The sequence below is a fragment of the Stegodyphus dumicola genome, chromosome X2, assembly GCF_044657685.1.
Source record: "Stegodyphus dumicola isolate Sdum_Otavi_A_Nest chromosome X2, ASM4465768v1".
In the NCBI taxonomy this organism is placed as follows: domain Eukaryota; kingdom Metazoa; phylum Arthropoda; class Arachnida; order Araneae; family Eresidae; genus Stegodyphus; species Stegodyphus dumicola.
Window position 1 is genome coordinate 26,424,413 of NC_140781.1, and position 13,769 is coordinate 26,438,181.

Below are 13,769 nucleotides of genomic sequence, written 5' to 3' on the forward strand. Positions count from 1 at the left end.
TGGCTCTTTAGTAATAATACAAATAAATTACTAAAAATAAAAGCAAATATTTATCTGTATGTGTTTTGCAGACTTGTACATAGCTGTTCTGTTTTTAGTACAATGAGAAACCATGATATATTGGTTTTGTATTAAACACATTTCTGCATATTTAAAGGTGTATTTTTTATTTATTATATTTAATGCAGGAAATATCGTATAACTGAATCTACTTAGCTAATATATGGTTTGGGTAGAACTTAAAGATGTGAACTAACAAAATCTATCAAATTTACAAGAAAAATTTAGCAACTTCCAGACACTTGTCAGTTTTGGACACTTAGTATCAAAAGATAGGAACACAGAGAAAACTTCTGGCACTGCAAAGTGAAATGAGTATAATAAAGGATTAAAGAAAGTGGAATTTAAAACTGCACACATATGTCAATTTAAAAGCTCATTGCTGATGATGCAGCTGGCCCTTGAAGAAACACTCAGAAAACCATGCAAAACACATAGCATTGTCATCCCTAGACCTCTTAACAGTTGTTAATCCTTTCTTATCGTCCTTTTTAATATAAATGCTTGAATGTCACTCAGATCTGCAGCAGTATGTGGCACTGAATTCATGCTGGTAGGGAAAATTAAAGGAATAACTATTAAAATCATGTAATCTGAATGGTTTTGCAGCTAAGAACATGGAATTCAGAAAAGCGCTTTATTTTGTCATGCCTGGTAAATCAAAATGCAGAATTGCCTAGTTCTGCAATAGACAAATTTAAATAACACAGAAAATGTGATATAAAGTAGGGTGAGAAAATGTTGTTGTTACAGCTTTTTAAAGATCCTCCCTCCCAAAAGGAAGAAGGTTATGCTCTCCATCAGCTGAAATGTGAGCTGTGTATTACACTATCCAGCATAATAAAGTGTCTTTCTCATGAACTGTGCCCTCAAGCTCTTCAATAGTGATAGGTGAGGGCTCCCAGTGCTGCAAATCATCATCCTAGGGAATTCCACACATTTTCTACCAGATTTATGTCTCGGTTTGGTTTATTTAATTATGGCAGAGCACACTAGGATTTATGTCTCGAAAATGTACAGGCCACTCCATGCATTTGATTCCTTCACCTTTAAAATTATTGATCACTAGTACAGCATGATGGAGATGAGCATCATCATCCTTTAGGAGGAAGTTATTACCAACAGCAACTTAAAAAATTTGATGTAAAGATTAAGAACCTTAGCTGTGTATATTATAGCATTCATAGTTGCTCTCATAAAAATATGTCAGTGTGGCCATTCAAAATAATACTTGCCCACCTCATGATTCTACCACCTTTGCACTCAGCCTTTTACAGATGTTTTCAGGCTTACTGCCGCTGTTTGCTTTTTCCACATTACCACTGCGACTCCTATTAAATAAAAAATAAAATCATGGCTCCAATCTGTGGCACTTTCCAATCATGACCATCTTCGCAAAACTACATTTTACAGCCTGAGTAAAGGAACATAAATCAAACTCATGGTATGTCTTCATAGTCCAGTTCCTGTAGCTACAGAGTTCTCTTGCAACCTGAGCTGATATTAAGTGTCTAATTCTTTCAGCAATCATTGCCAAATAATAGTTCTGAAAGTCGTGGCACATTTTTTACCTTTACCTGGTGGTCTATATACATCATCAGTGTCTTTAAATCATTCCCAGATTCCTAAAACGACATTTTTGCCTACTTTTAGGTATCTGCAGATCTATGTCAATGTTTGCCCTGCTTCATTCTCCCAATTAAATATTATTTCTCATGCCTTCTCAATAATATGTTCCATATGCAAAAATTATTATAATTAACCTTATTCTTCTCAACAAAATGGAATAGCTGAATGAAAGAAGCACTAATTATTAGAGATGACCAGAGCAATGCTAAAGAGCACTAATGCATTGGGGTGAAGATGTTATATAGCAAATCACCAGAAAAATAGATTGAAAATGAAAGAATATAAAAGAACGCTTTGTGAGAAATGGCAAAAGGAAACCAATATTAGTGCAAACACAAGCACTTGGTAATATGGCACATATGCACATACCAAAGGAAAGGAGGGAAAACCTGGAAGACTTATCTGTTAACAAATTATGACTGGATATGAAGAAGGAACCAAAGATTTTCATTTGCTGGCTACAGATGGTATCATGATTAACTATAATGTGAGGTTTATACCAAAAGAATCCCCCTTCTTAGGACAAAGAAGAAGGCATGAAAGCTGTAACTATTTTAGACAATTAAAAAAAGATAATTAAAAAAAGGGGATATTTCTCAAAATACAGAAATAAGATGATATCAATAAAGCAAAAGTGTACCACCTGTCAGATAACAACACCAGTTCTTTCACAGCACAATTAGAGGAAGCAGATCCAACATCATACCATGAAACTTAATCAGTTGCCCCTGCGGAAAAATGGAACCAAGCCATGCAAAAAGAGATCAATGCTTTAACTGTGACTGGCAAGGCAATGTATTTACAGCATAGAATATTTTTTGTGACAACTTTAAGGAAGTATACATACGCACATCTTGAAATATGTACCATAAATTAAGGCAAGGTATTAAAAGTACATACATCCATAAAGTACCAGTGGTATTCCAGCAATAAAATGAAGAAAACACCTTTATTTCACAGCAGTTTGAGGAAATTTGGAGTTTTTTAGTTAAATCCCATGCTGGTCAAACAGTTACAGAATTGTTCATGGACATTCAGAAATGCTTCTAAGGATAAGACCATCATATGCTGCAAGTGTGTGTATAAGAACCAAAAGAGATGGTTCAGAAAACATTTCTCATTATAAAGCTATAGTGATTGCTCAAGTATACTAGGGAAAATACGGACATTTCTACAATGAAGTATTTGGCCCTGTAACCAAGCTAACTACTCTGAGAATGCCTCTTACTATAGCAGGAAAAAGAAAAATGCCAGTCAGACATTATGATATCCAGTCAGCAAATTCAAATGGAGATTTATCGCATGATATACAAATGAAGAAACCTCCCGGATTTGAAGATGATAAAAATTAAGTTTCAGGCTTCTAAAGAACTTATATGAACTCAAGCAAGAAGTAAATGAACAGAATGGAAAGCTCAAAATGATTCTTGTTTGAATACCAGACAAAATAAAGAAGGATTTGTATGCGTCTCCTTCCTTGATAGGGATGATGCAGTCATTGAGGTAAACAGAAAATTTACTTGAAAATTCTGAAAACTAAATTAGTGAATATTTCACAATGAAATATTTAGGAAATTTTCATTACCATTTAGGCATATATTTTGAATTTTACAGTGATGAAATGTTCTATAGACCAATCAACTACACTTCAAGAAAGCTGAAACAGTATCACCTGAAGGATTGCAAGACATACATGTTTCCTAGTGATCCAGGCAAAAGCAGCTTCGTACAAGCAAAAGAAAAATCTCAAAAGCTTTCAGTAAAGCTGAAAAATATAAAAGAGCAAAAGGATTATTACTATACCTAGTCATTAATATTAGACCATAAACAGCAGCTGTTGTTTCCATCTTAAGCCAGAAAGGCCTCAAACCCTACCAAAACTGACTGGACAGATGTCAAAAGACTTCAGATATTTGAAAATAACTAAAGACCTTAAATTACATTTAGGAAAATATAAGTGAAATGGAAAACAACTGTTATGCTATGTGAATGCACACTAGGAAATCGTCCATGCTGATATGAAATCTAAATCCAGATACTTCTTTGCATTTAAAGGCAAAGATTTTACACAGAATTGCAGAAAATAATTATGTGTGCCTTAGTCATCAACTGTAACAGATTTACAGCTCTTGCCACAGCAGCAAAGGAGACAGGTTTAAAAGACTGCATTGGAAGATTCCCTTGAAATTGAAACTGTTTGCATTTTCTATGAGAATGATCGATGCTGCTTCAAAATACTAAATAATGATAGAGACAATAGAACTAATATGTTCTACCATTGTCTTGACAGAGATTTACTTTGTCTACATGTAAAACTAAGTACAATTTTGTCAAAGATCTTGTTAAAGATGAAATTTATGAACTCCAATACCTTCCCACTGAAGAAATGACTGCATTAACACACCCAGTAAGAACAAACTACAAACTTCTAGGCAAAATCTTGAATCATGTTAAAAGTGTAATTTTCATGTTATAAATTCATTATGAATATCAAGGTAAGTCAATTTTCCTGTAACAAGGATAACTCATTGAGGAGGGGTGTTGCTCTATTTATATTTTAGCCTCTGAATTTTCTTCAGATGCAATGATTGTGGCGATTTTCATCCTTTCTTGGCTTACAGTTTTTGCAAATCTATCACGTAATGTGTAACGTAATGTGTAAATGTATTGTTTATGGTATGCTGCCAGCATTAGCTCTCAACATCTGTAGCAAAATGTAATGATGCTACTGTGTGCACACTACCATTCTCATGATAAAATATTAAATTGCAATTCACTACACTTGAAATTATTGCTACAAATAACAGAAAATACACTATTTTGCAAAAATAAACTGCCATTTTGAACACCATTCTTTGTATTTATTTTGTCTGCTATTTTAAGTAATTTAATCTGTCACAAATCTCTGTCTTTATCTTAACAGAAAGCACAACCTTACAGATGTATTTTATTTTCTTACTACATATTCTGAACATGAGTTTTCCCTCTACTTACTTTTACGACATTCTGAATATGATTTAATTATTACAGTTAGCCTTGCTACTCCAATAATGCTAATAGTATTTCCCACTTGTAACATTCATAAGTCTAGTTCTGTCAATCTCCTGAGAAATCTGAGGGAAGAATTACAAATTTAAATGATAAATTTTTTTAAAAAAATTATTGATAAAGCTGATCTTGCATGTATTTTGGTGTTTTCTTAAATAATTCTTCACCTGTAAATGGATAGAATTTGCACTGTAACATAATCACTTGGGCTTCACTAAATTACTTCTTTGAATGTTGCTATGTTAGTTTTTATTTGTTTTTCTTATCAGTCTGGAATTCGTGAAGGAATGGAATCTGCTTCATATCCATTCATACCAATGCTTTCTCAGTTCACGCTTGAAGATTCTATTGATGGTGAGATCAAGTGACTGTAAAATTTTGCATGCCCCCCTGGTGTCACTAACACACTTGTTCTAAGTCTTTTTGCTTTGGATTTTACTGTATTTACTATGATGAATTCCCAAGGTTGAAAAAAAAAAAACACCTTTCCTTTTTTAATTATATTTCTCTCAGTTGAAACAAGATTACTTGTTCGTGCATCCATCATTTTTTGGTAATGGAGATAATGACCCCTTTAAAATGCAATTCTTTTGAAAATTATCAAAGAAATTAACTCCTCTCAATTGGCGGCAGAATCCAAAACACAAGTAAAAAAAGTCTTTTCATTCCCAGTTGTTAACACAGAAACAGTATTTTCACCTTTTGAATAAACAATTCTGCTCAGAGCACAGTCAAAAGTAACCAGCACTTTATTTCCTATCTATTAAAATTACGTTCTTTAATTTTCTTAAATGTGCCCTACAAGAAAAGCTACTTTTTTCTCAAGCCAGTCCACGGAAAGCTGCTGTCCAACCCTTTTGTCTTTGATGGATAATTTCTTTTATTTCATGAACCTGAAAAACCAATCAGGTCCTTCAAACAAAATTTTTGATGCCCATTTGCTCAGCAATTACTTTGTTTGAAGACAGATCTTAATGGTTTACACTGATAAGCCCTTTCTTCTCTGCTCAGTCATCCATTTCTTTAAAACTGTCTTCGAAAACAAAACTTCCAAAACAGGTCAGGCTATGATGCTAGTCAAACAAGATCTTTTAATCTTAGGCATTTTCTCTAATTCTTCTTGTTTGAACTCCCAATCGTGAATGCACCACTTGTTGACTTGAAATTCTCTAGCCACAGCCCAATATCTAATTTTTATTGCTTCCTTCAGTGCCAAAAGCTTGTAGCTGTATAACATTTTCTTTGAGTAAGAGCCATAATTATAACAATAATTTAAAAATTTTAACAAGTGCAAATGATAAAGTAAGCAAAAAGCAAACCATAAAGCAGTGAGACGTGTGGTAAAATGAACACAGAATTTTTAGAAATTAAAGTTTCTACAGATATTAAAAAAAACTCAGCGGAAAATACAGAGAAAATCATGGATTTAAGCAGAAAGTATGTGCATTACAGGGTCTTTATGCTGAGTGTACTATTGTTACATGATTTTATGAGAGTTACAACTTGATGCACTGCCTTAGTGCAACCTAAGCACTCATAATAGGGTAAAATATCACAACAAATTCTACATTAACAATTTTGCATGTGCGAAGTTTTAAAGACCGAAGAAAAATAAAATTCCTTCAGGTACAGAGCAGATTTAAACTTTTAAACATATATAAGCCACAGCTCAGCTACATAAAATTACGGTACAACCCTGAGCAAATTAAAAAGAAAAAAAAAAAATTACATTGCAAAAAGATTAAAAGATTTTTTTAAAAAAAATATGCCTAGCCAGCTTATTCCAAAATGTAAGCATGAATTAGCATGTAAACAGAAACATGATTTGGTTTCTGCTTCAACTACATAACTGATAATTATAATAATTAAAATTTCAAAAATGCAGTAGTAATTTGTCATAAAAAGTTGTATTATTCAGTATTAATTCAATAAAATTCAACTTACCCATATTAGTTAAAGCTTTATCTAATGTCTTAAAGTTTTTGATGTCATCCAACATTGGATCATGTAATGAACCTTTCGCATGCTGATCATTTGATACTGAATTTGCACTTAGCATTTTTTCAGTTTCTTGAGATGCAAAATACTGTGTGCAACCTTTGTTTAAATACTAAAGAAAAATATAAATAAAAACATATCCAGAAATTAGACAAAAATTGAAAAGCATTCACATAGTCCCTCCAAACACAGGATCCACTATTTTATGGATCAGAGATTTCAATTTTTAAAAAACATATACGGAACCAAACAAACCAAAGTAGTTTTGGCCAAATATCAATATTAAAAAACAAAGTAATGACACATTCGTTAAATTCAGATACAGTTATCTAAAAAAATAAAATCAGGGTATTTTTTGATTCTCAGCAACCAACTGCCGAAAATTCACCACATTCTGCCAACTATTTCTTGCCAAGTTAAGACGTAAAAGACAACAGACGTAAAAGACAATATTTTCAAAAATGGTAATACACTAAGAATCACACAAAATAGCCACTTTAAAAAATTAAAAATGCAGGAATTATTTCAAACGTCTTTCTAGTAATTCTTTTAGAAAAAATTCAGTAACCAGTAATTTTTCCATTCTAGCTTTTTTGTTTGTACTATCAATTAATATAATTAAAACGAGAAATGTAAGGTAAAATTTTAATATTTTAATGATTCATCTTTTCCATTAATTGATGATACAAATTGGTTTGAGAAGTAATCAAATCAAAGAAATTACTATCAATTAATAAATATACTACTTCACTTGTAGTTTCTGGATCTTCAGAATGAATGGTTATATTTGTAACATTTTTATAATCATCCAAGATAGCTATGGTATCATCTCCAGCCATTCTTTTTCAGAATCTCTATTTTTGCTATCTGACAATAGTACATTCTTTTTCTGAGGTCATCAAGGTAATCTAATGTCAGACTAATTATTATCTTCCAATAAAGTATCATCTTGTAGCTAACTACAACAACCATTAAGATAACCAGAAAAATTGTAAGCAAAATTTCTTCACTGTTGCAACACAGCAATATGCAATATTAAAAGATGGGTGGCAAAAAAACTGGTTATGAGTCAAAAGAATACTGATTTAACAGTTGAGAAAAAACGTGTGCATGGCAAAGAGGAAATCACATCTTATTTTGCACCAAAAAGTAACAGTGGCCAGAATAAAAAACCAGTGAAGTGTGTCTTAGCTTGTACTTTTTATAACCTGATCAAAGATAGCTAAAACTATCCACATCATAAATTTTTTATAAATTCATGTAAGTATGGCTGTGGATATAACTGTGAGCGATGTTTGGATACAAATCTGTAGGTACCTGCAATTGACCACCACAGGCTGAACATAGAAACACTAATATACTCCTGACCAGTCCGCAAGATGCTAAAGACTTACATTACTGTTAAAAATCATAGTGATATTACTTAAATACACTGATATATTTTTTCAGTTTCACATAAAATGCAGTTCAGGCAACTTCAAAAACTAAAAATTTGAGATTCAAATTATACAGTGTTTACAAGCTATTCTTATAGAACTTTTAATTCACTACATATACAGATTAATGATCTGCAGTAGCAGTACCAGACACTTCAGTACAAAACTTTGCAATTTTATCACTGCGTTTTAAAACTATTTACCTGAAATGAATCTGGACTAGAGAGTTTCAGCTTCTTTTTTAATTCTGAAGGAGCACCAGCACAAAGTTGATAAAATATATGAAAATTCCTTTCAGCTCTGCTTTGAGAACAAATGCGACTCTTCTCTAATAAGTAATGACTTATGAAGCCACCAACAACTGAAAACTAAAAGACAGAATTATATATATATATATATATATAATTTTATATATTTTATATATTCATGAGCAATTATTACAAAGATAATTTAATTACTTGCCTTATTGTTAAAATGTATCTCAATAAATTTTCCAAACCGACTACTGTTGTTATTCCTCATTGTTTTTGCATTTCCAAATGCTTCGAGTACTGGATTTGCTGGAAAATGTATGCCAGTCAAAAAGCAATATTTTTATATTATACAGAAATCATCTCCACAAATAATCACATTACATAATGTCTCTTAAAAAAAGTACAAATGTATCCAACATTTTGTGAAATAAATTTAGATTTTAATTCCCCAAGTAAATATTGATTTTAATTGATACAGAGAAAAAAAAAAATAATTGAAAAGTTTTAATTTTCATGATGGGGTAAAATCAAATGCATAAGAAAGAAATCATGAAATAATTAAAAAATAACAAATGTGGTAAAAGAAGTCAAAATTGGTCAATGCTTTTAGAATGAATGAGGCAACAACATTAACCATTTTCACATAAATGAAATGATTATTCATATAAATAAGATTCTGTAACAAGAACTGCATTTTAGTTAATGCTGAAGTTATTAAAATAAATGTTTTAAATTACATTGAAAGAACACAACAAAGTTGTATGATCAAAGGATTGGCTAGTCAGTTTAAAAAGTGCACTAGATTGCATAGAATGACAGTCTCAGGAAAACTGGCACATGCTGACCAAGAAGCTACGAGATGGGGGGATTTAGATAAGGAAACTATGATGACAGGCATATAGTTAACAAAACTGTTTTGTTTCAGAAACACATGCCCTAAAATAGAAAAAAAAAAGCTGCCCCTGTTTAAATAGCATCAAGATACTGAGTCAATGGTACTTTCTGATTATCTGCACCCCACCAAAAAGTTGTGAAAATGTATTCATGAGGCAAAGCAGTATGTCATCAAAACAATTACATGGCAAACCAAAATGCTGCCAAAAAGTATGCAACAACCAAGGTAAGAGAAAAGTACAAGTTTGTTTTGGCCATATCCAATTGCATATCCATATTGCATAATGTTGAGTAAAAGAAATTCTCTGGTACTTTTTTAAGCAAAAACAGATTGATGCATATGTAGGTAGAACAATAGCACACACACACAAGATAATAAAGAGGTTATGTTATTTGATTCAAGCAAAACAGCTGAAGGGCCATGTGCTTGCAAGAAAGGATGGCTTTATGGAGAACTTTTTATGGGAAACTAGCATGTATCCATATTGAAGAATATAAAAATTTCCATTTAGCCAGCCTGTATGCCAGGATTCAAACCTCAGACAGAAACTACCAGTGTTCAGTGACTTTTCAGAATAGGAAATTGGTCAGCATAAAAATAAGTAAAGAAATAATTCTTGAAAGAGGTAAGTGTTTTAACAGACGATGCTTGCTTTTTTGATTTTACTGATTGATTGTTCTTGCATGAAATTATTAGTGCACTGCCATTTCAAGAATGGCTATTGTTTTTGCACCTTAGCTTGTCAAAAAATTAGTTGCTAATGAGATCACGATTTTTTGTTTAGTAGAGTTCAGAAAATCAGAAAGTACCACATTAGTTTTAAAGGGAGAAAATGCTAAAGGCAATTTTAAACTAAGCACAGTGGTCATAACTCCAAATCTTAAAATCCTTAGAGGTTATAACAACCAAATAGTACCAGTATTTTGCCACTTAAAATAAATGAATCCTGAGGAACAAAACTGTTTTGTAAAGTTTGACTCAAAATTTATTTCTCTCTATCAGTAAAATGATAGTATGAACAAAATAATCTTTGTATTAGTTTTATTGCTTTTAGATAGCATCAGTGCCTTTTCACCAGCATTAAGTGACCTACATAAAAAAAAGTGTAAAAAATATGTTTCCACCTCCCAACGCAACCTGTGGAATTTGAGGATCTTTGTTAATAGCACAGTTCAAAGTAAAATTCAAAATAAAAAGCGCATTTGAAAATATTTTAAGATTATTTTAAGAAAATGATACCAAAGTATACAACATCTGCATGGAAAGACCTTCCAGCTCATGCAGTTGAATCTGTTAGTAATCAGTATCAATTGATAACAGATATTTATGAAACTGCCATCACTGAAAAAGAACTAGAATAAATGCATAGAAATTACTGATTCCACATCATGAAGAGTTAAACAATAGGAATTTCATTGAGACTGATAAACAGCAAGATATCAATTCGAAATTAGAGATTTGGTGATTAAAAAAGCACTTCCAGAAGAGAAATAAACTTTCAAAAGTTGAAGAAAATATTTCATGCTGCTAAAGATTTGAAGCAATAAATTAAAGACTATAACCATAAGAAGTATGCAAGTTTCCTCTATGATTTACAATGCACTGAACTGTGACAGAAAAAAGTAAAAAGGAAGGGGGGAAGAGAGTATTCAAGATTATTTTAGACTTTTTTTAGTTAATTTTGATAGTTAAAATATAAAAAGGAATTTTTATGAACACTTTTTCATTAAAAACTGCATTTTGCAGATATTAATGAACTTTGTAAAACAAGGTTTATATAATTATTTTGCAGACACATTCCTGTATGATTATTTTGCTTATTTAACTGAAGATGAAGTTTACCATCTAATATTCTTTGCTCTATTGGCCCAGCATGACACCCCCATGATTCACAGAGATACCGAAGAATATATTTGGTGGATTCAGTCTTCCCAGCTCCAGATTCACCACTCACAATTATGGATTGACTTTCCTTTAGTGCTCTCATGTCACGAAAAGCTTTATCCGCTGGATAACAACATTAAATTTGAAAAAAAAATCAGTGCATAAGAGAATTATTAAACAAGTATCTGAAAGAAATTACATTAAATTTTAACACATATACATATGTAAGTGAAACAAAAAAAGCAGATGTGTACACCACATGACTTCATTGTATGGAATATTAACGCTTTCAAGACTAAAAATGAACTGCCTTGGGACGTACTGTCCTGTGAGCCTCAAAAGGGTTAAATTGTATGCAATTTTTACTTCGTTTCATTTGAACTTATTGAATCAAATTAAATCTACTTAATTAGTGCATAAACCACAATAGAATAAATGCACTCCTTAAAATTCACTACATTTATTTACTACAGCAGCACTTTGGTGCTTGAGAATGCACAAAAATTATATCATCTGAAGATTTCTCTAATCGTTGCCACATGTTCTATTCAAATACTATAATAAATATAAAGCAATGTATAAAAGAAATAAAAAATAACACAGACTTTTTCACAGACAGCTCAGCGGCGCTTATATAATGCACATGCACTACTCATAAACATCCTCCTCTGTCCGAGACCGACTGGCGACAATATTTGCTACTACTACAAAACACGTATTTCATCAAATTTCATTAGATATATTTCTCATTCAATTAATTCAGTTCTCATTTCACCCCAAAACAGGCAAATCAGCCAGCAGGCATGAAGGCAGATTTTTCGGTGCACAGAACTAAAAGTTTCCTTTTGGTCCCACTCAGCAACAGGACACTGAAGGTGCCGAAAGAATCAATTCACACTATTCTGCCAAGTTTCAAATGTAAACAAATATGGCTGCTATGGTAAAAAAAAAATAGGCTTAGCCATGCTTAAACAACTTAAATTGTTGATAATTCTACAAATATTTCATGTGGATTAACTAAAGGCATAAAAACATTTAATTGGAAGATAAGAACACAATTCAATCATTTTAAAGCAAAAAATGCACAATTTACCAACATATAAAAATTAAAAAAAGAGCTCACTGAGCCAAGTAACAGAGTGGGTTATATATATATATGTATTTATATACTTTTTGGTGTGGCTCATTGCACCCAAAAAGGGAGGTGCACAACTACATGTTATAGCAGTCATGTTACAAAATATCAAAGTTTTAAGACTACTACTTTTTGAGTTGTGCAAGATACATATGTATGTACTCAGAGGTACGACGGAAAAAATCTCTTCTGTTTCCATTTTAAATCAGTTTTATAATTAATTTGTTTGGGGAAAAAAAAGAGTCTTTTATTTTGTCCTTAAGTAGAGATATCAGGCAAAAACATTTTTAAATTGCATTTGATAGCAGTTAAAATGGATATTTTTGCTGAAATATGGCACCCGGATTTTTTCGTGATTACGATACTTCCTTTACTTTGTGTAAGGAAGTAAAAATAATGAAATCAAACTCCATTCCATAAACACTTGTTTTATAAAACAATGAATCACAAATTCACCTTTAGAAACAAAAGACTTAAACTTACAGGGGAACATGAAAATTGTCCAAATTTTCCCCAATGCAAAACCAAATATTTGCTAGCATACTACTGCATGATAATGCCACGTTGCATTCAAAATTTAAATAAAGAATTATACCTTTTCCAGATTAGACTCTGACAAAAGCAGGCTCTGCTAAGGAAAAAGATACCCTTCATGGAGCATATTGAAGGGAAACTGGCTTGTACTCATGTTATATATACATGGGGGAAACGCCTACACAGCCAGCCAATCTGCTGAGATTTGACCGATATACCGATGTTCAGTAGTTTCACACATTGTCCAAAGGTAAGCACCATATTTTAGAAGCTCAAGTGTTATGAATTACTCTTAGGTATGAATTAGGCCATAAAGGCATGGTATTGTTGGACATAATATATAAAAGATTAAAACATTTTACTCTAAGAAATTTCAGCTTTAACTGCTATTCAATTACATCCACAAATCAATATTTCTTTTTAAAAAACTAGTCTGTGATAATGGTTTCCTGAAGAGTACAGAAATGTAATTAAATGTATAAGCAATACAAGAACGTTCAAATATATAATGAAAATATTTATTAAGATAAATTTTAATAATCTGTATTTTGATAATTAATTAGAGCTTGCCTTCTTAATTTAGCACTAGTAGCTTGACTTTACTTTTCTAAAATATAAACTTAAATGAATTAAAGTGGAAACAGTTATCTGTAACTCTTAACCATGACTTTCTAATGATCTGATAGCCCCTGAGACAATCCTATGGGCAGAAAAACATCCTAAAAAAAAAAATAAATGGGTAAAATAAAATAAAATATGCTTGTTTGTGGCTGTTTAAAATCAAGCTATTTTAAGGAAAACAACCGTATGCAGTCAAATAAAACCACACACAAACAAAAAAGAAAAGCTTTTTCATAAAAATTATCATGCAAATTCAGAATATATAGGATGTTGTA

At 31.7% G+C, this 13,769-nt stretch overlaps 1 protein-coding gene across 3 annotated transcripts in view; it reads right to left on the minus strand.

Moving 5' to 3' along the window:
- The window catches only part of jar (Myosin heavy chain 95F jaguar), a 111,872-nt gene that overhangs the window by 68,005 nt on the left and 30,098 nt on the right, over window positions 1–13,769 (minus strand). For all 3 annotated transcript variants that reach the window (XM_085809416.1, XM_085809417.1, XM_085809418.1), the window contains exons 6-9: window positions 11,163–11,327; window positions 8,634–8,731; window positions 8,375–8,539; window positions 6,682–6,847 (exon numbers count right to left, since the gene is read on the minus strand). In XM_085809416.1, the coding sequence (XP_085665542.1) occupies window positions 6,682–6,847; window positions 8,375–8,539; window positions 8,634–8,731; window positions 11,163–11,327 (594 nt within the window). The remainder of the gene's footprint in view (window positions 1–6,681; window positions 6,848–8,374; window positions 8,540–8,633; window positions 8,732–11,162; window positions 11,328–13,769) is intronic.